The 25,788-nt window shown below is 35.3% G+C and overlaps 1 protein-coding gene across 1 annotated transcript; it reads right to left on the reverse strand.

The window, feature by feature from the left end:
- Positions 1 to 499: 499 nt before the first annotated feature.
- On the reverse strand, positions 500 to 25,384 carry LOC110113191 (guanosine nucleotide diphosphate dissociation inhibitor 2). Its single transcript, XM_020845653.2, has 13 exons — positions 25,181 to 25,384; positions 24,312 to 24,374; positions 23,862 to 23,945; positions 18,004 to 18,111; positions 17,730 to 17,902; positions 7,751 to 7,862; positions 3,284 to 3,364; positions 3,146 to 3,208; positions 2,912 to 3,013; positions 2,506 to 2,630; positions 2,137 to 2,347; positions 1,987 to 2,061; positions 500 to 712 (listed from the first exon to the last, which is right to left on the reverse strand). The coding sequence occupies exons 1-13, from the start codon at positions 25,265 to 25,267 to the stop codon at positions 659 to 661; spliced, it is 1,338 nt and encodes a 445-aa protein (XP_020701312.1). The 5' UTR covers positions 25,268 to 25,384; the 3' UTR covers positions 500 to 658.
- Between the last annotated feature and the right edge of the window lie 404 nt (positions 25,385 to 25,788).

Here is a 25,788-nt window from a genome sequence, read left to right on the forward strand (position 1 = left end):
AATGGCTTTCTTATTCCTTCTTAAAGTAGTTTTGAAATTCAAAAATTTTAATTTTTATATTAAAAAACTGCTTTAAAAAGCAATAAAAAAATTCATTCCAAACCAAATGAAACCTAAGAGTCACATGCTTGATGTGATCTTAAACCTTTGCATATTTGCATATTGATATATCATCTAATGATCTGTTTGATGATCTTTCTATCAAGCCTTTGCCTATTGAGGTCCATAGAGCTCTACCACATAAGACTTCTATCCCTAAGAAATATGACACATCATTATCCCTTGAGACACACATACTTACTGTGGACATCAAATCCTTACCTTGCATTGATGGACACATCCTTTAGTAAGATCATTAATAAATTCTTATAGATATATGCTTCGTTTGGGGCAACTTTCTGACTGCTTTTTAAAGTAACTGCAATGCTAAATCAGCCATAATTTATCCCCATCATCAAAGAATTACAAACAAATAAAGTTCAACACAATTACCAATATATGATGCAAATAAATGCTTTAATGCATTGGTCAAATCTTTTAGAAATAATTGTTAGTAGGGGTTATGGCATAAGCAAAGTAAAATAGCAGGAAAATAAAGCAAACATCGTTCTGAGTACTATCCTGTGGAGTTTAAAAGAAGCGCAGAAAAAGGAAGACATCAATACTCCTGAGCAGCACTGGCAGCGCTGAGATCTACGCTCAAATCAACGTCCTGAAAGAAAATCAGATATTTAACGATAATATACAATAAACTTATATGTGTATATTGCCAGCAAGAACTTTTGCAAAATATGAGGATGTAGATGATTGTATAATTTCTGAAGATAAGGCATGCAAGAATGAAAAAGTACATCAGAACTATAGTGCGATAAAAGATTAACAGGCAACTTTAAATGTAAATTTTGTATAAGTTCAATTAGGTTATTTATATTTTGTTAATTCTGGCATTGGTTGATAAACAAATCACTAATTGTCAAATTATGTGTGAAAAAATAAGAATGTTAAAAATAAAATTAGCTCATTTGGGTATATTTAACGAAGGATCGATGAGTGATGTCGGAAGAAATCAATGAAAATGGTTGAATAAAAATAACACATACAAATTCAGCAAAAAAAAAAAATCACAATATAAATTACACGCCCAAAGCACAACAAAATAGGAAAAAAAATGGAGAATGTTGATTCATAAAACAGGTTATAAATAGTGGGGATAAGGCTAATGATGATGATACAATTAGCCACTAAACTGAAAATTTACTACCAGAGGAAGCAAAACAGAGTCACAGTTAACATATTGAGTCAAGTGGACAAATGTAACGATAAAAAAACTTTGGTCAATAGATGCATCAAAGCATTCATTTCGTTGCTTGTGAATAGAAAACATGTTTTAGAAAACAAAATTTTCATTTTCACTCATTTTGAATGAGAAAAATGAAATAATCACTTTTAAGAGAGTTCTGATAAAATTTATGGAAATGAAAATCGACAGCAGTGTATAACTAAATACAAGCAAATGATGGATTTAATAAACTTTATAATTTCTTAAAACATAATTTCTAACTTAAAGTAACCAAATTAACCCTTAGGGGCTGTTTGGTAGCAGGATTTATGCCGGATTTGAGCGAAATCCAGCCAAATGGCATAAAATGCAAAACCAAATCTCACGGCAAACGAAATCCGCTGTAGACGGAAAATTTCGCTGATTCGTTCTAAATCCCGGATTTCCTAAATCCTATATTTTGCTGGATTTAGGAAATCCATGGCGCTAGAGGAAGAGTCGGCTCAGTAAATACTGCTCTATAGCCAAACAGTCACCTGATATTTAAGAGGATTTATCATGAATGTTACCAAACAATTTTCTGGATTTAAGCCCCTCAGGATTTCCAAAATCCGGATTTAGAGGATTTACAAAATCCTACTTAAATCAAATCCGGGGTGCTACCAAACAGTCCCTTAGCAAACTTCAAGGTAAAGTATTGAAATTACCTTTCCAGTAATCATTCTATACATGCTAAGCACATCCATTACGGTTGACTCAAAATGTGTGGTATCATCATAACTCTGCATGCGAAAAAATACATGTGAATGGATCTTTCTCACATATGACAACATTAGTAAATAACTGTTACGGCTTACAGTTGAGATGAAGCAATTATCTAGCGATGGTTCATTGACAGGCTCGAATCTATCATAGGTATCAAAAAATAGCTCATCCACCGGGCCAAGAAGATCAATTCCAGGCTTAAGTTCTAACTCAGGACGGTCTGTCTCAGCTTCAGTTGAAACAAAAGCAATGAACTTTCCTTTTGGGGCCACGTTATGCGTATAAGAACAACAGAAAAGATACCTGTTTGACCACATGTGCAATGCTTAGATTACCCTACTAGCAGAAAGAGCTGGTACGTAAAGATTAAAAGCTGGAGGTATGGATTGCAAAATCCCTACAACTTCGGGAAGCAGCCGAGGACTCAAAAGAGATAAATTGTTTGAGGTTTTAGGACTCACATATCAGACTTGCGCCCAAGCTGCTTCTGGGGCAGTATAACCTGCACTGAATGAGAGTCATTCGTATTTGGGATGGGATGGCTCATAAAAGCAATTGCTCTTGCAACCTTCCCAACCTTCCTGACCTGAGAAAAATCATGCAGAATCTCTAAAGAAGGTATGAAAGAAATCTAAAATCAAACACAGAAAATTTTCTATGTTATAAACTTTTTCAGCTTGAATTCATTCAAAGGAGCAATGATTATATGTTGATCAAGCAGTTTTGAAAACATAAACTACTTGGGAGAATTGCTAGAACACGAACGGAAAATGGTCTAAGTGCTATTAAGCTTGTCTTAGAAAGAGGATGTTAATTTCAAAAATAAGATTCTAAAATAGAAGTTTAAATGAAATAAGGAAACTCTACCCTGTTAGGTAGGTAAGAAGGATCACAAACAAGCTTCTTGCATCTTGCAGTTTCACCTTCTGATGTCACACCACAAACTTTTCCTTCCTCATCAAATTCCACCTGCCCACGACAAGATGCAGGTCCAACCAAATGAACATTAGTAAATTCATGAAAAAAGCAGCCTAAGATCAACTAAGTTTCTCAAATAGATACCAAAAACATAATTATAATCAAATGACAGAGTGCCTTTACCTTGCATTCAGGCTTGTTCAACATGTATGTGCCACCATAAACAGCACTAAGGCGTGCAAAAGCCTGATGTTCCAGAAAACACTCATAAACTAGTGAATGAAAGAAATATATGTAAACACAATGCAAGTAATGGCTCACCTGCGGAAGCTCCCCCAAGCCATATAAAGGATAAATATATGGTGATCCTCCTTGAAAACGAGCTAGAGACTCTGCATAAAGCTGTGCAAAAACAGGTCAAAGCTTCGGATAAATAAGATACGCATATGCATTTAATAGAAAACTACAATTCAGCTACTTGTACAATCTGGAAATGCACATTATTCTGCTAGAAATAAGATTGCCCATTAACATCTCCCCAGAACTTATTGGCATGGGTGCATCGTACACAACTATGCCAAATACTGTTGGGTGATACCGAATACAGAATGCATTGTTTTCAGCAAGACAGCTACTATCACTTTTGCTGAGTTAAGTTCATGAAATAAACCTTTTGAATACCAGAGCTACTTCGGGGTTGTGGAACTTGAAGGGGAAATAGAAGCCATAGAATATTAACTCTGTTGGAGAAGATGAATCTTCATGCTTGTTAGTTGGGTGTCAACATGGTGCCCTGAAATTATCAAATTATAGTCTGCTCACTATTTTAAGTGGAAGAGAGGCTAGGGTTTGGGGCTGGTTGGAATTGGCCTCTGTGGAGTTGGCTGAGTGAAGCGGCCAAACGATGTCTGTAAGCCATCAACAGGTAATTACTCTGTCGCAGCCTGGCTGAGCAACTGATGCGCTATTTGCTCAGGGATTGTTAGTTGGTGAAAGGTGGTTAGCATGTCAGCTGATATATGTTTGGATTGGGTAGTAGGACGTTAGGTCAGAGACGGGTTCACTAATTTTACAATCTGACACTCCTTAAGTGTTGATCTGGAAAGGCTTAATGATGAGTCCGAGGTGGTTTGTGCACAATTTGATCCCTCACTTCTAAGCTAAACATTTGGACCAATAAGATGATGTTGATGCATATCTTGAAAAGGGGGCTCAATCTACAACATTTAACAGTTCTCGCTTAAGTAACCTATTTGAGTCAAAATAATTGGGTTTGAAAGCATCCAATTTGTTTCCAACCATCTTATCCTCCAGAGTGCTGCACACAGTTTTCTGACTAGAATGAGCTCGGCCCAACGACTGCCTTTGAACAGCAACCATAGAATGTGAAATAAGAAAAGGGAAGAGGGCTCCACCATAACTCCCCTAGCATTTATAATCATGATACCACCCCAGCTTACTGAGTTTGATTTTGCCGCCAAAGCTAGATACTCCCTTCTTCATGCATTTCAAATGATAATTTTGGAGCCTTATCAAGATATATGATTCATCTTTTACTACAATGGAGGCTCCTGACTTCGACAATTTGCTGGAGAGTTTTTCTGCCAGAGAAATGGGACAACAACTCGTTTCCCTTATAGAAGGCTCCATAAAACAAGAGTTCGCTTGGATATAAGAGAGCTTAACATAAGTAATGGGAAAGTGGGAAAAGTTTCAACCTCTGCTAGAAAGGTTGTCCTGGTGCGGCAATTTAATGTGTATTGTCGTTGCATCTCGCCTAGCCATCCACCTAGTCAACAAATGCAAGGCAACCAATTTCGTCAACATTGATTCCAACTGGGTGGTCTTTGATGTCAAGCCCAAAATTGCGTAGGTTGAAAGAGATAAAGAGGCCAATGAGATAAAAATTAAGGCTAGCTCCAAACCCACCGCTAACCCTAAAATCCAACCAGCCAGAACAGCGTTAATGTTGGAAATTGCCTCATAAATCAACATGGGTGATACCATTGGCTCAACAGGTTTGCTTCTTGTGCCATAGGTTTAAGCTTACTACCTTTGAAAGTCACCTTTAAGGCACTTAAGAGGATGGAATGATTTCCTCTCTTGTTGGGGATGATGATCACAAGCTAGACTAGAGTTGGTTCCTTAGAAGCTTTTACATGTTATTGCTTAGCTGATCCAAAAATGAACCAAGACAACCTCTAAGTGATCGTGGATGCTTTATTAAAAGGAGCTGAAATTGATCAAATGAGGGGCCTGTTAGACCGGTCCACTGGACCGGTCCAGCCGGTCCAGGCGGGACCGGTTCACGGACGAAATTGCAAAAACGGTGGAGATTCCGCCTCCTGGCGGAGAACGAGCGGACCGACCGCTCAAACAGAGCGTTTTAGGAAGGATTTTTGGGGGGTTTCAGAGAGAAATTTGAATGTAGGGACTGCTTAGGGAATTCCTTTTGATTTGTATGCATTAAATAGATGTTTTTCCTAGGGTTTGGGCATCTTGAATTTGGCTGAAATTTGAGATCTCTTAGATTTAGATTTTCTTTGGGCTCTAGCGGCGTCTAGAGATTTGGGAGAGATCGATCCTCCTCTCGAATTGAGGATCAATTGTATCTTTGCTGTTTTCTTCTTCTACTAGTGGAATATAAATCTTGCTTTGAGTTTTCTTTCCAATTTCCTCTGAAATTCTGCTGTAAACTGCTGTAAACAGCAGATTTGCTGTGTTTTTCTGCTGTGGACAGCAGTTTCCATCGGATCTACTTCAGTTTTGGTGAGAAACACTTGGGAATCCAAGTGTTTCCTATCAGGGCCTTAATCTACCGCCAATTACCAGAAAAGCACATAAATACAACCAAATCATAGGCATGTGGCATTTTTGGATCTTTAAAAATCAACTATTTTAACAAAACCCATGAACATAATCATCCTCACAACATTAATCAAGAAACAAACCCAAGCAAATTTCTAAGATGCATGGTAAATAAAACTAGTTATCAAATAATGTTCCTTCTTGAAAATATATGATAATTCATAAATCAAGTATCATATTTCATGGTATGTTTAAATGGAATAATCGTGATAGGTCGGCCTAAATTTAAAGTTTAACTTAAACATTAGGGAGCATAGAATTTATTGAATAAAACCCAAAGCATAAAATATGAAACCTTTGTAAAGTGCAAGAAGTGACCAGTCAGTGATATCTAAGATGAAAAGTTTAGATGTCATGGATCTTTTATAATGATCATGATCCAGATGGAAATACAGCTAATAATGACAAAACTGGGTGTGTTTAGAATCGATAGGTCCACCTATCATACAATGTGAATGGAGAAAATCAGATACTAGATGACAGGTTGATAAAATAAGACTATTTACCCTGTATTGATCCAGGCGTACATGAAAAAAATGTCAAAACTAAATTGAGAATGGTGATAATGTAAATGTTAAGATCAATGAAAAGTCAAATTAGAAGATAAACAGAAGCATATTTATAATAAAGCATACAAGAGTAACGCTTCTTGAAGATAAGTATTATGGGAGACTGACTTTAATGGTTTAGACATAAAATAGAGAGCAGAATATACAGGAGTTAGCGTAAAAGAAATATAAAGAAAAGGGGCAGCTCAATGGTAGCATGAATAGATTTTGCGCAAAAATGATTCATGCAAATTATGATTAATAACAAATGCAGAAGCTAACAAATAATTAATAATGCAAAGGGAATCATAAAGTAGACCCCAAATATTTGGAATAAAGATAATAATGATCCGGCAGGATAAGATGAATTGAACATACAAGGTATGAGGATCAAATCACGTTTGTAGACGAGGGATCAAAAAACCTACACAAACGTTGTGACTATTCAAAGACATGCTAAACTTTGCTCCTGCGGACAGAAGAATCCAAGTTAATATTACGTCAATTTATCCCAAAGAAAGTAAGCTGCCATTCATTAGGTTTTGATCATGCACCCTCATATGACATTTACGGGGAAAAGAGCTTTGTTTCTGTTTGATGAATTGAAGCAATGGTTTTAACTCTAAATCAGTAATTAATGTGAATCATTAGATTCAGAATAAGCTATTGATGCACATATAGATTCCCGCTACTTCAGCCTTCTTCCAACCAAGTTAAGGTTGACTATAGTTTCTACGAGAGTGCTAGGATCAAAAATTCAAAATGGTCCCGCAAATGATGGTTAGAAATAGCATAAAAAAGGAAGCTCATTAAATTAAACATTAAATTTAGTTATAAAAGGTAACTAATGGAGGAAAAGAGTTTGCATATTCCACACCACAACTAATGCGATAATGATGATAAAATGAAATAAGATGATGATGATCAGTGAGTACACGTAAGATTTAGCAAAAGGGTGTGGCGATGATTCCATAAGTGACTTATGGATAAGGCTCCAAATAAAATATGGAAGAAACTAAAGAAGAGAGTATTATAGGTGAAAAACAAGTCAATTCATGTAGTACACATATTTGCAATGACAACAATACAGAAAAACTGCAGCCACTGATGAGAAATGTAACAAAATGAAAGAATAAACTAGAAAATCAAAATTGTTTGAAGATCCATGCATGGGAAAGGCCAGTACATTGGGTTGCCCGCACATTGAATTATGCAATTTTAATGATTTGCCTGCTTAGCCTATCCTGTGAAAAATTCTTAACATCTCTTGAGAGAAAAAAAAAAGGTCCTCATGGGTCACAGTATAAATGATTTTCAAGTCTACAGCTGAATTACGCAAGTTTTGAGCAATCTAAGCACCAAGAAATGATACCTTCATTCGTTTTACAGTATCTAGAGCTGGTTCATCTAGATATTTATCATCTCTGTGCAGTGCCAGCGCATGACCGATAAAGTCCACCGTGTTGTCATCCAGGCCATATTTCCTATGCAAGAAAAAATAACCTGAATGATTTTGAGCTTCTGGATAATGAAATTCGAAGATAAACAAAATAAGTTCTCCAATTTATGCAAAATTTTTATATCAAATCAACTTAAGAAGCAATGTCGTTGAATGAAAAGAATATAAAGTTTCAACTTCTAAGTAGCTGGCATATTTGAAACAGTCTTATGTTATGCAGAAAATCATCCAGTAATGCAAAAGCAGTTAAGACTTCTTAACATGCTAAATAAGGCACATCCCTACCTGGCTATAAAATGATCTAACAGATACTATTTGGAATCAAACTTAAATTTTTTATGTCAATGGAAAATTCTGATATGCCGCCGGCCCAGGAGGGGCCGGCTGGACCGTTCCATGTTTACAAACGGCGGGCCTCACAGGGGCGGCGAAAGACAGAAAAAGGGGGGGGGGGCGGAAGACCGAGAAAGAAGGGGGGGGCGGAGGGGAGGTCGGCCATGCTTGGTCTAATTCAACTTAGGAGGGAAAATTTGAATGAGAGGGGCTGTTTTAGGAAGTTTGTAATTGTCCTTTATTGTTAATTAGGAGCTTAGGAGGTAATTGAATCTCATCTTGAATTTTGAAGGAAAGATTGGAGATCTCATTGTGTGCTTGGGCTCTAGGGTTTGCTAGAGACTTGTGGAGAGTTATTCTTCCTCTCGAATCGAAGAACATTGTATCTTTTATCGTTTTCTTGCATCTACTAGTGAATGCTTTGATTTTCCTCCCAATTTTCCACTGTTTTATTGCAAAACCTGCTGCGAAGGTGCTGATTTTCCTACTGCAACAGCAGATTTCTCTCTGTTTTGTACTAATTTCGACTAGGATTGCTTGCGAACTCAAGTATTACCTTAGGGTTACTTGCGAACTCAAGTATTTCCTATCAAATTGGTATCAGAGGTTCTCACCCTACATAGGGTGAGTTTGAGGGATCTTTTCACTGATTTGCTTTTTAGAGCCCCCACACTTATGTTTGGTTACAACTTTCTTGTTATTTTTAAAAATTTTTGTATTGAGAAGCAATCTTTTACAACCAAATCTGCAAGAGTGTGATGATTATAAGCAAGTGATTGTCTGACCTTTAAAAAAATCAATCTATAACACCACCACCAACTTTCAAAAATCTACTTTTACTACAATATTTCTACAAATAGTTATTGCCGTACCAAACGGACCCTTAATGCACCATTATTCAAATGTAGAAGTGAATTTCTAAAGCCCAGAGGTTTTATTCCATCCAACAAAATAGAATTAGCAATCACCAATCAACATCAACAAAAGTAATCAATTAATTCTTTTATTTATGCACGTATAGCTATACTTGAGATGAGGAAGAGGTGTTTCAGGCCTCTATAAATCCTTTGAGTTTCATTCTTGCAAAAGTACTCATGCTGTATAAGAAGATTCCTATGTATTTTGACTACGGCTGAAGGTGCAAAAACCAATCAAAGAAACCTAAATTAACTTAAAATTCACATGATGTAAGAAATTTTGATCCAAATTGGAAATCATTGACATATTACATTTTGTCAATTCTAGGACAAATTCATCTCTCTTTGAAGATGTTAGACCGGTCCAGCCGGTCTAACATGGACCAGTTGTTGGAGGCGGAATATATCCCACCTGTTTGGAGGCGGAACAGATCTGCCTGTTTAGGCGGACAGGCTTGTACCTATTAAGAGCAGAAATTTCGCCTGTTTTAGGGGGACAAGCTTCCGCCAATCAAGGAGGGGTGACTGCTAGGATGGAAAGAATTCAAATGCAATGGGCTATTTGGGGATTTTGGATATTTTTTGTATGCTTTAAGTAGAGTGTTTTTCATAGGGTTATGGGGATGTCTTGTTTGCTGAATTTAAGAGTATTCTTAGGGTGTTTTGGGCTCTAGTCATCGGCTAGAGATTGAGAGAGCCAGATACTCCTCTCCAATTGAGTATCAATTGTATCTTGTGTGTTTTCTATCATCTACTATCAATATAATCATTTCTCGCTCGTGTTTCCCCTGCATTCTACTTATTTCTGATTTTTACATTTTGCTAAATTCAAATTCAACAAAGTTTATTGTGATTTCAATAAGTGTTTCCTATCAGAAGATTTTTTTACTCAAAAGGCCATAGACATGGATGATTTTTTTAAAATTAATTTTATCCATTCATCTAAGTGCCACATTTCTAATCCTCATTGTTCATGTCCAAACCATCTAAGTCTATTTTCAATTATTTTATTTTAATATATGTCACTCCAACTATTTTTTTGATAGAATCATTACCTCAACTATGCTTCCTATTTGTTTTCACACATTCACTTAACATTCTCATTTTGTTACACGCAACTCAACTATCAATAGCATTGTTTATCATTCAATACTCAAACCAATACAATATTATATGTTTAATTGCAGAATAACAAATACATAAGTAGAATTAGCTCCACAAAAAAAAAAGAGAGTTAAATTAGATATTTTGGACTTGTGAGGTCCGTGCCATGCTCTTTAGAATGGATATGCATAATGTATAATTATTTTCTTTAAGTGGTGGTACTGGCTTCATTTTATATGCCAAAATTAACTTTAAAATATAACTTAATTAGGACTTTGAATGATTTCATCTCGGGCAAATCCAAACCCAACACAAGCTTGGCTCAAATCATTCAATTTACTCTCGAGCCAAGCCAAACCTAGATATGGATTGTGTGGGTGCGTCTCTATGTGCTCCTATATGCATATGCATACATTTCAATACTACCTCAAGTTGACTCAATGTAATCTAAGCTCAACTGAAATCAAAGTTAAATTTGAGCTAGGAATGGCTCATTCATTTCAATTAAATCTTTATTTGAGCTAAAACTAATCTTGTTATAGAGTGATCATTGATCTTTGATTCAAATACATAACCATAATCTTAATATAATATCTACATTAACAAACATCATGCAAGTTTATTAACAATAATTTGATGGAAGAATTTCAAATTTATATATTCAAAAAATGGTCGTAGAACTATCAAAAGTACTAAAAAATTTGGCAAGGACTCATTCTAGCCTAATTTTTAACCCATAATTATTATTATCAATGGCATTATCCAAATTATATAGGATTGACTTTACTAAACCTCATTTTCCATTTGTACATGCTAAGTATTGTAAGAGGTGAAACTATTTTTCGCAAATCATTTTAAAAAACTTCTATTCATATCATACCATTTTCCTTTCTAATCCTCTAGCATTGATTTTATCCACTTATCTAACTAGTGCATTTTCTATAATTCATTAATCATTATATTACCCCAAACACCTAAAGCTTGTTTTCGATTACCTTTCCTTCAATAGTTATCACTTCAATTATATCACTAAAATAATATTACCTTAATAGATCATTTTTAGTTTTTTCATATGTCCACCTTACTATTCTTATTTTTGTCAACCTTGACTTAGTTATCAAGACTTGTTTTATTGTCTAACATTCAAATTCATATAACATTGACGGTCTAATTATATTTTTATCAAATATACTATAAATTCTCAACGATATCCTCTTATCGCATAACACTGCAAAGCACTTATTAATTTTAACTACCCAAATTTAATTTTAAAGTTATATGATTATATCTTAATTCTTCTATTTAATAGATTAAGATACTTAAACCTATCACATATATGTATCATTTCATCTTCTAAAAATATTTATTAATAATTACTAATATCATACCCTATAAAATCACATATTAAAATTCAATTTTTGTTCTAATGATCCTAATAACTATAAAATTTAAATATTTTCCCATTGTTCTAAATTTTTATTTATTTTAATAGATGTATCACCAATTACAACCAAATCATATGTAGAAAGTAGGCAACAAAGCATCATATTGTAATAGAAATATTGTTAGTAGTTCAAGAACTATTTCTAATAAGAGTTGGCATGATGTCATGCATTTATTCAATAACTTCAACATTCCTTTAACATACATTCTTCCTTAACGTGCATTGACCAATTCTTTTGGTACTCAATCATATGTATTATTAAGATCAATAAAAAACTATATAAAATAGCACATACTTATCATCATGGCCAATACGCGAATAGCCGAAGACTTTTTCCAACTATTGGGAATGGCCATTTTAATCTTCTTTAGAAGTCATACTTGTAACAAAAAGTTGATAGAATACATTATAGTTTATCCAAACCCTTACAAGCAACTTCTAACCACATAATTCAGGCAACTCAAGTCTTTGTGTTAACCATCTCATTTAGTTGTATACAAAAACTTCCACTCATGTTAACAAACCATATCATATCGCACTTCAATCATTTTTCTCATCCACACCCAAAAGGTCAATTCATTGCATCCCTACTTCTCAACTTTCTGCTCCCAAAGTCCGCTCACATTTATGGCTTTTTAAAATTATTATTTAGTCTATAGCTGAAACCTTTTGCATATACTAAAGTATTCACAATGCTGGGTTACTTTTCGCACTTTGAGCTCTAACATGCATTGCCTTTCAACTGATGAATACTTGACAACAAGTATTCTAATATTTAGTGATAACCAACAAACTGCAATAGACATTCCATGATAATTCATTAATTAAGTTTTTTTTTTTACTAAATGAGAGTGAACAAATAATTTATTTGTTAGGTGATTTTATAACAGCAGCGGTCATTACATGAAGTATGGAAAAGCTATTAGACCTGATGATATTCCAATAGAGATGTGGAAATGCTTAGGAGATGAAAGAATTTCTTGGCTTACTAAACTTGTTAATACTATTTTGAAGACTAAAAAGATGCCAGATCAGTGGAGAATGAGTGTGTTAATTCATATTTTTAAGAATAAAGGTGATGCACATGAGTGTGTGAATTATAGAGGAATTAAATTAATGTGTCATACTTTAAAACTATGGGAGCGAGTTATGGAGCATAGGTTGACGCATGATACTAATGTTTCTTAAAATCAATTTGGATTCATGCCGGGTAGGTCTACTATGGAAGCCATACATTTATTGAGAGGTTTGATGGAGAAATATAGAGAGAATAAGCAAGATCTGCATATGATAATGTTCCAAGAGAAGTGCTATGGAGAGTTCTTGAAAAGAAAGGAGTTAATAATGCTTATATTCAAATCATTAAAGATATGTATGCAGGAGCTATTACTTGTGTTCAAACATAAGGTGGTTTGACCAAGTATTTTCCTATTTCGGTTGGATTACATCAAGGATCAGCCTTAAGTCCATATCTTTTTGCTTTAGTCATGGATGTTCTCACTAGACATTTGCAAGAGGATGTACCTTGGTGCATGCTTTTTGCTGATGATATTCTTCTTGTTGATAAGACTAGAGAGGGAGTTGAAGGTAAACTTGAATTATAGAGGTCAACTTTAGAGTCTAAAGGTTTTCGGTTGAGTAGATCTAAAACTGAATATATGGAGTGTAATTTTAGTGGAAATAGATCTAGTGAGGGGATTGTGACTTTGGGCGATCAAGTCATTAATAAGAGTACACGTTTTAGATATCTTGGATTTATTGTTCAGGGTGATGGTGAAATTGATGGGGATATTATCAGCAGAATTCAAGTTGGATGGTTGAAGTGGAGGAATGCATCGGGCTCATTGTGCGATAGAAAAGTCCCCCTCAAACTTAAGGGAAAATTCTATAAGATGGTGGTGAGACCTGCAATGCTTTATGGTGCCGAATGTTGGCCATTAAAAGAGAAGCATAATACTAAGTTAAGTGTTGCAGAGATGAGGATGCTTAGGTGGATGAGTGGCTTGACCCTTAGAAATAGGATACGAAATGAGCATATACATGAAAAGGTTGGAGTAGCTCCAGTGGAAGATAAGACTAGAGAGAGTTGCCTTAGATGATTTGGTCACATTAAACGGAGGCCTTCCGATGACCCGGTTAGGAAAGTTGAGGTATTAGATTTGACTTATGTTAAGAAAGATAGAGGTAGACCTAAAAAGACTTGGTTAGAAAATATTAGAAATGATCTTTCTTTATTAGATTTAGATGAGAATTTGATTTTTAACCGGACACAATGGCGAAAAAGGATTCATGTAGCCGACCCCACGTAGTGGGACAAAGGTTTGATGTTGTTGTTGTTGTTGTTGTAGCGGTCATTACATGCTAAATCATTATAGTTAAATTTTTAATGTTTGCTAAATGAGAAGAGTAATGTTTTGTTTGTTATATGATTTTTTTTGGCCGTATTGATGTTGAATGATTCCTAAACAGCATGTCAAACTCTTAAACTTCTTTTGATGTCATCTGCTTGTTATTTTTATTAAGTCATTGCTTCTTTTTTTTTTTCCTTTCTATTAACATTCTTGCAGCTAAAACTAACATCTGAGTAAGGCAATACCAATATATAAGCAGTAGCTTAACTTTCTGGGACATGCAGTCTAAAATACATTTCAAGTTATTTCATTTTTATGTCCTGATATACATAATATGGTACTTTTCTGCAATAAAACCAGGGCTAGTTTAACTGAAATTGCTAATCTCTTACATATATCTAAAGATATGTACAATGATGCAGGGGAAAGACACTAAGCATCTTCTCTGTCAAGAATGAAAAATACACCATTAATCTATCGCAAGTAAAATTCTTAAAACAACCATCATTTCTGTATAATCAGATCTTTTAACTCATACCGCCTTATATGTGTAATCCAATTTAATTTTCATAAATTTGTTTACATTCTATCAACACCCATTTTGTTAACTCTTCTTACTTTCTCACAGATGATTTCACAATAAATTTTTTCAATAAAAGCTTCTTGCTGAGATCTACTAGCACACCACACTCCCATGTCGCCACCTCCTATGAGATCTCTCACAAAGCTGCCAATGTGATGAGATCCTCCTACATGAAAAGCAAATGCTACTACCAAGCCAAGTCCTTCAAAATGTTCGGATCCAAGCTGCCATTACAGTGATTAGAAACATCCTCCTTCCACCTTTTAATGCCCTGTGATATAGTTGGAGGATTTTCATAATTAATACCTATTGCTTTTACGTATTTAACATCTAAATTATACTATATACTCAGTTAACACTTAACAACTTTAAATAACAATAAAAATACCACCTACCCAAACTTCCATTAACATTGTCATTCACGTTCCGAATGGCTCGTTCTTCTCCGCGAAACTCTAGATGATGATCCTGTTGCAACTTCAACCTTATTTGAATGTCGCGGCCATTCCTAAAAATGAGTCACCTCAACCGACCTTCGCAATGGAATCTCATTTGCATGCTGTTGTGGCCACGATGGGTGGGATCCCATTTGCATGCCCTCATGGCCCCAATGGGAGTTGCTTTCACACTTCTTTGTTGTATAAGGGAGCCACAACGTTCAGAGATGAGAGTAATGGCGTTGATAGAGGTTAGGATATGTGATATTTTTTGGTTGTTTAAATTTGTAAGTATTATATGAGTAAATAGCAAAATTTGGGTGTTAAATATCTAAAAGTAGTAATTTTAGATGTTATATATGTAAACCCCCCCCCCCAAGTAAAAGTAAATCACACTAGTAACGTGCTCCTTCACCTTGCGCGTGATAACCTTGAGCTTGACATTCTTCATCTCCACCCAAAACTTGTCTAGTTCCATCAAAAGTTGACTATTGTAATCCTTTAATTTGCCTTTCATTTAAAATATTTTGAGCTTGTATGCAGCCCACCTTAATGTATTAGTTAGGATCTTAGACTCCCAACTAAGAGGTCATGGGTTTGAGGCCTTACATGTGCATGTGTGTGTGAGTATATGATTAAATTCACTCAAAGTTATAAAAAAAAAAAAATCAATTCAACAATACATAAACATAGCAAAACTTCTTCGTCTGCAATTATTGAGTGGACAAAAATGCAACTTGTGGAGTAATGTATTAGGATATTTAGCAATGTGTATGCCATTGTAACAAATTAAAAAGCAAAAAAATTATGTCAGAGATTTAACAAGGGGGAATGTTTTCTTTTTAAAATAAAACAAGTAGACAATTACATCCTATAAGCAAAACAGAAGCAAGTGAGGTTCATAAGACATCATAAAAAACATATTGAGGGGCTATTTGCTTTGATGTATTAGAAGTATATAGTAAACCAAATGCAAGGATTATAAAATTTTAGGTGTTTGATTGGCATAAAAACAAATTTAAAATAATTTATTGAAGGATTTGGAATCTACCTCTAAGTTCATTTTTGGAGTATTATGAACTCTCCAAAACTAGGTGAAATCAAAATGCGTTGCGGAATGAGATCTCTTTCCCTCCTCACATGTGACGACAACCATCACCGATCACGTGATTCTTCCATCCCTCCCCATGAGCGATGCAGTGCAAGCCATTCCTATGATCTCCCAGATCTTGTGACACCCCAAGGATGTCATCCACACAACATGAACTTTGTTCCTCTACACAAGTTCCGACTCTCAACAACGCTATGAAGCCACCCTTGTCGACCTCGTGAATCTCTACCAATGCCCCACTCCCGTGCCCTAGGTTTGTTTTATTATTATTATTTTATTTAGATTATTTATTTCCAATAAAAACAAAAAATGATCTCTTTAATTTATTTTACAACCAAAGAAACAACTCTAGTATTCCAAATGCACTGTATTCATTTCACACCGTAGTTAAAATACACATAAATTTTAAATACTTGTAGTCAAACAATCACTTAGTGAATGTTAAATACTCCGATAAATAACAAATGACTTATGCCCTCAGATATGAGCTTAAATAATCATATAGTTAATATATGGTTAATTGTAAATAAGAAAGATTTACGATGAAATCTTAAAATAACTTCATTCTCAAATAGCCGAGTATTAGAAATCCCAACTTATCAATATCAAACCCTAATGTTTCTTTTTTTTTTTTTAATATCATAATAAAGTATCCATGTTGGGCTCGGTCATAATTAAAAAAAAGCTCATCAATTATAGATAACTAAAATCCCATGCTTATAAGCAATAAATAAATAAATAAATAAATAAATAAATATGCATTTATTCCACTACGTGGAGTCGGCTAAATGAATATTTTTTCTCCATTGTGTCCTATTAAGAGTTAAATTCTCATTTAAATCTAATTAAAAAATTATCATTTTTAATACTTTCTAACCAAGTCTTTTTAGGTGTACCTCTAACTTTCCAAACATAGGCCAAATCTAATACATTTACCTTCCTAACAAGGTCATAAAAAATCCAACTTTTTATGTGACCAAAACATCTAAGGCGACTCTCTCTAATATTATCTGCCATTGGAGCAACTCCAACCTTGTCACGTATAAACTCGTTTCACAGTTTGTCTCTAGACACCAAATACTTATAATCTTCAATTTGAAAAATAACTCTAAAATCCCAAGCACCAAATATTTCTCCACTTTATAGTTTGATGTATGTTAAGCTTCCCTTAGGGATATATAGAACTTCAAAAATGGACTGTTTACTAATCAACATGCAAAGGCAAGTAAAGTCATTTTACGAAAATAACATCTTCTAAAAAAATATGAGGATTTTCTTTGATTCTTGCAAGGAAACTTTGAAGTGTCAATGGTAACTTTCAGATATAACATATCCAGCACAAGTACTGCACATGATCAATTATGCTCAAGATTCTCTATGCCAAATTTAGAAGCTAAAATGTATTCGACCTAGCGTACTTGATCATCATAGAGAATTGAACCTACACATTAAAATATATTATAAATACAATCCGCAAAAAATCTTTATAATAACTAGAACAGGAATGCAAAAATAGAAATAGATGCACACGAAGAAACTGTGGCATGGAAATTGTTAATAAAAATTTCAAATGCCTAATAAATAATTACTAGAAAAAAGATCAGAGGCATACGCAATCAGCTCTTTAGTACTCAATCTTGTTAGGTCTAATCCCTCATGTGTTTTTGGATCTGTCTCATCATAATCCTGCACATATATGAAAAATTTTCTTGCTCGGCGTTTTTCGAACAAACCCATCAATGGAGACTTCAGTGCCTCCATGTCAGTTGCAGGAACCTTGTGCACCTACACAAATGAAGAAAGGATGTGTCAGTGCTGGAGAACAAATATGATAAGAAAGTATGGTAAAACATAAACCAATACGCAAGTAGTTGCAGAAGGGTTACCTTTCCTTTGTTATAGACGTAGCTCCCATCTACTGCTTTAAAAGACAAATACTTCGTAACATCCGTGTGTATGAGTACTCTAACTAAAGTGCCATTTGCCATCATGAACTAGACATAAGAACATAAAACAATTTCAAAATATCTTCCATGATGAAGTTGTACAATTAGTTTCAGATAGTTGATAGAGTAGCAGAGCTGGAAAAAGCAACAAGCTTGCTGATAGTAAGCAGTGTTATACATATGTACATTTTCACTAGTGGATTAATATCAAGCATAGAAGCAGTATGCACACATTTACAAGGTGGTTAAAATCAAACAAAAAAACTGTATGTTAAAAGATTTAAGGGAAAATAAAATTAGCGAAAAAGATGCATCAACTTCCCCAGTGACCCCACTGTACATGCCATACGTTTGCTGATATGGACTCACCCAAAACTCAAGGTTTTTTATCAACAATCATGTCCAACAAATCAAAAGAGAAACTTATGTGCTTTTCTTTCTACTAAAAATAGAATAATGGATAATTCAAAATGCTCCAAAATGACATCTAATCCTTGGACATCTCATTTGGAATGTAGTTAAAGGGAAAACCACAGCAAGCAAATAGTTAACATTCAAATAAAAAAAAAATCCATATGCAACCAATAATAAATTTAGTAGGATCTGAATTTCTATTAAACCTATACTCAAGAAATATTGGAAATGTTAGCATTTCAAGGAAAATTTTTCATTCACTATACCTGGACAAGTGGATGCAATAAATGTTGACAACTAAAATATGAAGAAAAGTAGAAACTTCAAAACAGAAGAATAACCTTATCTACCTTGCTTATGCATAATACAATAAGAACTTAAAACGAACTTAAATTTCTTAAAACAAAGCAAGTAAAATCTTGCCATTCATTTGGAAAAGAAGTCTCAAGTGCCAGCATACAGATTCAAGCTATTCTGTATTAATATATCTAATCTACTACTTCTCATATTAAATCAACAACCAAACAACCTCAGGGCTCATATGGTTGCTTGAAGTTAGAAAACATCTTTTGATTGGATGTATTAAGAAATCAATATTGGCTTTAAACTCTATAGCATCATCAAAATCCATCAGAAGTAATGGTTCTCTTTGCACAAACAAAATAAGTGAAAATGAAACCATCAATTTTAAAACATGTTCTCTATATGAGAACCAAATGGGTGCTCAGAATAAATTCATTTTTGTGCACAGTTCATTGTGCCCTTATTTAAAAAAAAAAGGATTTTTACATACATAACACTTAAAAGTTTCTTATTTACTCATCTAACATCTAAACTTTTCTATTTACACACCTACCACTTAAAACGTCTTTTACTTTCTAAAATACCACTCCTACCACTCCGTCTTCCGCTCCGTCAAAATTAGCCCGAGACTACGCGGCGGAAATGAAGTGGGAGATGAAAAAGCTTACCAGAACGCTAGCATGGGCAGAGATGTTGCCGCTACTGGTGTGGACGATGACATCATGCCTATAACACTGCTGCCCTTCTCTTCTACTCGAAAATAAGGTTTTGCGCACGAGAAACATTTCCGACCAGCTATCTCCCTTTCTCTCCTAGCGCATGGGAAGAAGCGATAATATCTCATCACCAAAATTTTCGGCTAAGAATTTTTTGGTGAGAATGAAATCATTCTTTCAGTCAAAATTTTATATCATGAAAAATCAAGAATCCACTTATGAATCTTCATCCATATCCACTTTAAGCAATGAAATTCATGTTTAAGCTAATATGTGATTCTATACATTTGCCTTCTTTATCTGTATGACCCGCCGTTCGTTGGCTAGCGCTCCGGTGAGCATTCAGCCCCAAAGAAGGTGGCGCCTATGCCTTTTTCTCTTCTCCTCCAAAATCAAACACTTTATTTTTAACCAAATAAGAAGGAGAAGAAGGCGAAGGACTCTAGCAGGAATAAAATGGAATAAAATCCTTTCTTTGTGCAGAGAGAAGAAGAAGCAGAGGAAGGAGAAAAAGGACAAATAATTTTAATTTTGCGGTACAGAGCTTTTGACACTGGACGGCGGCTTTTAAGATAGATTTCTTAAACCGCCATTGCCATATGGAATCGGAAAAGAACAGCTGTTGAAGCTCTCTGGTTTTATCCTTCTTGAACATAAGAGGAAGATTTCAACAATGGATTTTGTTGTCATCAAGGCTTCAAGTGCGAAGAAGGATATCCGGCGGGTTTTGACATAGAGGAAGAGGGAGATTTTTTTTTTTGACGTCGATTGTGAGAACGCAGCGGTCGGGGAGCCCGATAATGAGCTCGATGTTGGTGTTTGAGATCGAAGGCGCGGAGGATGGAGGGTTCGGCGCCATAGAGCTTGATGCGGCCGACGTTGATGGAGTGGAGAAGAGGAGCGACCTTGTCTGGGGAGAGGAGGTTATCGCCGAGTAGGCCATAGTTGAAGCCGACAAGGGAGGAGGAGGTGGTGAAATTTTCCGAGCGAAAGGTAGACTCGGGACGGAGTTCCGACGGAGTGGTATTTTTGATGAAATGGGGTGTATTTAGGTGGTAGGTATGTAAATAGTATACTTTGGGTGTTAGATAAGTAAATATAATAGTTTGAAGTGTTATGTATGTAAAAATCCCCAAAAAAAAATAGCCTCATTCTACATTGCTAATGTAAAGAAGACAAGGGCAACCAATTCTATTGAATAAGAGGAGAGAACATTTTATTAGATTATTTAATCCTGTTGCAATCATCAATTTGACAAGATCATACACCACCAAGTTTGTTCTATTTTTTACTTTTAAACTGCAGGACTAATTAAGCATTTAACAAATTGATAAAGTTTGGGCACCTATCCAGCATTTGAACGGATGATTGCAATGGTTTCTCTAGCCTACAGGACAAACTTCCTTAAATCAAAAGTCCATTCCACCATCTTAAGAATTCAAATTGATGAGAAAAATGTCAAAATAGTCCATAGACTATTTTTCTAAGGCCATTTTAGATCGGGGAAACTTTTTCATTGCTTTATTTTTCAAACTAATGCCACACATCAGTTTAGGTACTATTTTATTACTACGTCTTAGAAATTTTTGTTATGAGAATCTGCTTTTGAGAACCAGATCTGCTAAAATTGGATAGCTGCAAGAAATATGCCGTTCAAACTTTTCAAAAAAGAAAATATTTAGAATACCCAAGGGAGATTTAAAAAAATGTTATTTTTCTCGCAACAACTTTATATCAACTTTTACAAAAAGCTGCAACTACATCAAATGGACCTTTAGTCTTAGCTATATAATGTATTCAATTTAATCCCTTGACTCCTCAAATATGATCCAAAATAGTCATTCTATTGGATTCTTTTTAATCATATTTGAGGAGCCAAAGGATACTTTTTTATCAGATTTGAATAGTAAAGGGACTTATTTGGACACATTAGATAGTTCGTGGTTAAAACGACCAATTGATTTTAAGAATAAACAATTCTAAAATTCCCTATTGTACTTCTTAACTTAAATAAAACTTGAATTACAACCAGAGTGAATGAAGCTGCCACACAAGTTACTCAGAATCGCTACATTATCAAATCATAAATGGCTTAAGCAATACACTAAAAAGGAGTTTATCACAAAGTAAACGCACTTCCATTATCGTGTATGTTGCATATATTAAGGCACAATAGAGTATTACAATGTGAAATTCCATTGTCATTTTCCTTGTCACTGTTGCAAAAAGAAAAATAACCTCAGGACGGGTTTATACAGAATTTGAGCATAAAAATTCCTTGATAAAATAATTTAAAATATTTACAGGGCTTTGAGTTCAATTTATTTTAAGAAAGCATTTTCATGGCATGTCTTAGACACAAAAAATATGATCAAAATGACAATGAAGTTAAATAATGTCAACGAGTTTATATAAAGCTTTATAAAAGTGATGGTGTAGGACAATTAAATGAAACACCCAGTTAGATTAGCTCTGCAATGACCAACCCTATTTTCCAACATTCAAGAAATACTGGTGTGAGAGTAATAAAATGCCATAAGAACAAAGTAAAATTAAGCCACATATGGAAGCTTGGTTAACTGACAAAAACACGTTTCATAATTAATAAAAGTAAATGCAAGTAAAGATCTACAATCGAAGAACAATTTCCACTAGGAAATAACAAAAATTGCAATTTGATGAGGACATTAAATCTAGAATGCCATTGGTAGCAACTCCATCTATTAGTAGACATTTAGACTTCAAGTAAGACAACTAACATAGATCATCTAAGCCCGATGCTAGGATTCTTGCATAAGAAAGAACTCTTCTTGAATGAGAGAGAGAGAGAGGGAGAGGGAAGAGAGAAAGGAGCTAACAGGGACCTGTATCCCTTATTCAATTCAAATGGTCTTTACAAGAGAAAGTCACCTTACAACATCTTATACCTCCTGTATATAGGAATTAGACACCGTTGTGTTGCCTTGTGGAACATCGTCAGTAAAATCAAATCAAAATATTATAATCTCCACCTTGGTCCGATTTTACAATCAAAGAATCATTTGTTTACAAGAACTCATGCTTGTTGCAATTCAGTCGTCTCCCTAAACTAACTCCACGAGCAAACCCGTCGAACCAAGCCCAATACCGCTCGCGAATGGCCTCCACCGTGAGTTCCAATCCACGGCTCCAGCTCCAGCTCCAGCTCCAGCGCGTTCTAACACACAAGCACCTGCAGTTGTCGTTGTTTTTCCCGTGATCCGGGCTGTGCCTTGTGCATTGCTTGCTCCTGCGTGGAACATTCACGCTCCAGCACCAAGAACTCTCTGGCTCGCCTAACTTCCACGGACACCCATGCGCGCTCCAACATGTGACTTCGCATGAGCCACCTATCTGATCCTGAGCCTAGTGCTCGCTTCTTGCGCACACCTACGTGATTAGCTTTGAGGTTATTGATCCTGCTACCACGACTCCAATTTGCGTGAAGACACATGTCCGACCAAACAACCGCATCGGTGATCGCGTGCGTGCTCCCTGCCGGCCCCGTCTTGGCTCTGCCAAATCTTGGAGAATTTTGCTTCTTGAATTTAGCAACAACTCCACCACGGGTCTTTACTTCACTGCCTTTGCTTTTTCCTAAGGGTGTCAATTTAGGTCAATAGGTTGGGTTCGAATTGAACCCGGAACTGACCCGACTCTATTTGACATGACTCAAACCTGACCTATTTTTGTAAACGTTGCTAACCACTGTTGGAACTGAGAATGAGTGATAGGACGTGACGCGGACGTCGAATCGTCGATGACGGCCATCGAGACCAAACACAACATGAATATAGGACGGGATGTGTACGGAATGACGTCGAGTCGTCCTGCGGCTTAGCGGTATCCGACAGTGCGGACAGCCATGCTAGGACCGGCGGCTGGCAAGGCTCGCCGCTCGCAGTAGCGAGCATCTTACACGCACATTTGTTCACAATGAGCGGTTCACTCATCCTGCAGTGCGGGTCTGGTGGGCTGCACACAACATAAAAAACAAACAAAATGTTTTTAACTAATGTTGGCTTTTAGATGAACCAATTATCTCTTACTAAGCAATTTCTTTTTCTACAAAAGATCTAAAAGAGTTTGGCAAATTTTTTCATTAAACAGCATATCGTAGCAGAACTATATCAGTTATGAAATAGTTGCTGCGAGATTTGAGCCTTTCCATGCTCTTTGGAAAGCAAATGGCAATGCCACTTGAATTATAGTTCAGTAACATACAACAGCAGGTTTAGTATACTTTAGTTAAAATCTAAATGAAATCAAAATTAGCAAAAACATCATTTTTTTCTACGGTGTTAAAAATTGTGCAAATATAAGTACAAGCCAAAAAATGAAGAGTACCTTTGGGATCATGTCAACATTGTAATCTCTGCTAGGACCTAAATGTGCTGGCGGTTTATCACTCCCCCTAAACCTTTTCCACAGCTGAAATGAAAAACAAAATAAGAAATTGATAGGCAAAAATGTAAAACGATTTCATTAGGCAATGGAAAAATTCTAATAATCATCTGCAAGAGGAATTTTGAACGTGATTAAAAAATTAGAAGAAATAGTTATATATAACAAATGCTAGTTTCACGCACTTCCGAATGTGGGTAATGAAGTATCAGTAGCGGCATGGCACTCTTTGTTTAACAAATATCAGTCACTCCAACCATGCAAGTCTAAGAATAGACGTGCAGTGCCAATACTAAGCTTAGATAACCATCATGGGGTAAGATCCATGCATTTACTAAAAAAACATAATCTTAAGCCTCTACAATATAAACAATACTTGAAAATGCTCATTACCTGAATGAGATTAAGTGAAGTTGACTCTCCGCCATAGTAATCATTGCGGTCCATGTGCAAAACCTATTGAAACAATGAAAAATATGTTAATAAATATCTTCAACAGAGACACAATAATGCAGATAAACACTATTTTTTCCAAATGCCAAAAACTAAAGTCTACAAACTAGTAATATAAATCCATCTTTAACAAAGAATAAATGGAAAAACAAAATGGAGGTTGAAGAGCAAACAATTAAGAGACTCTACAGTCAAACGAAATACGAAAGAATAGATCCCTTGTGCGCAACATTATAAAACTTCCGACAAAAACGCTTAAATGAAAAATGTTAACAAAATTCCATGTCAAATCCTCATATGGGAGTTCTGTAAGACATAATCATAGGACTCCAACTAGTGAGTTTGCCTTGGCCTAAATGTCCCCCAAAAAATTCCATCTTTTATTGTCCCAGAAAAAAAAAAAGTATTCAAGACAGCAAGCCAAAACACTGATCGCAACACTAGCGCCTACATTGGATCCAGTTCAATATATGCATAATAATGCCAAACATAAAATAACACAGAGCCGATTCAACTGCCAATTTCACTATTCAAATAACCAATGATAAAATGGGAGAAATACATCGTAAGCAGCTAATATCGACCAGTTGATTAAAAACCAGCCACCCCTTCTCACTAAAAATGATCGCAACAATAATAAGACCGGAAAAGTACATCGGACGAAGTTGAGATCAATAAATTCAGTGAAAACACAATCACCGCTTCTAATTAAAAATGATCGGACCGCAAATTCCCGATCCGATAACAGAAGTTTATGTCAAAAGATAGATCAGCGGCGATTGGAAAAGGAGAATGAATGAAAAAAATACCTTGAGGCCATCAACGGAGAGAAGACCACTGAGGATGCACTCTTTCAGTCCGGTTCCGAGCACTATTACATCGTATTCTTCATCCATCGCGAGATAAGCGGAATCAGGATGAGAGAGTGAGAGGAAAAGAACCAGAGAGACGACCCGTCGAAGTAAAGCAAGGGCTTACAGACGTGTTGGCCGCCTGCGTAGGAAAAATGCCACAAAAAGAAGACTTATCGATTATTAAAAAGGAAGTTATTAAAAAGGAAGAAATAAGATAAAACTTAGGCAGAGTAAATTACTAATAAGCCCCTCATATTTTTGTAATTTAATCAATTTCATGTGCATTGCCTATTGTAAATTGTTGATGAAGTTTTTCTTTAGTCTTTAAATAGATGAGATATCCAATTTCTCTAAAATAAATGTTTGGACTTTGGCATATTAAACTTATTATGTGTCAAAATATTTGCACGTAGAGAGATAACGAGGTTAACGTCTTAGCTTTATACTAAGTTCATCACATATATAGATAAGAGAGAGGGGTACAATAATTATACGAGACGTCATAATTTTTATTTGGAAACCTCAAAAGTGAGAAAAATCAGGAGATCTTGACTAGTTGAAAT

Source organism: Dendrobium catenatum, unplaced genomic scaffold (assembly GCF_001605985.2).
Source record: "Dendrobium catenatum unplaced genomic scaffold, ASM160598v2 original_scaffold_144855, whole genome shotgun sequence".
NCBI classification, from domain to species: domain Eukaryota; kingdom Viridiplantae; phylum Streptophyta; class Magnoliopsida; order Asparagales; family Orchidaceae; genus Dendrobium; species Dendrobium catenatum.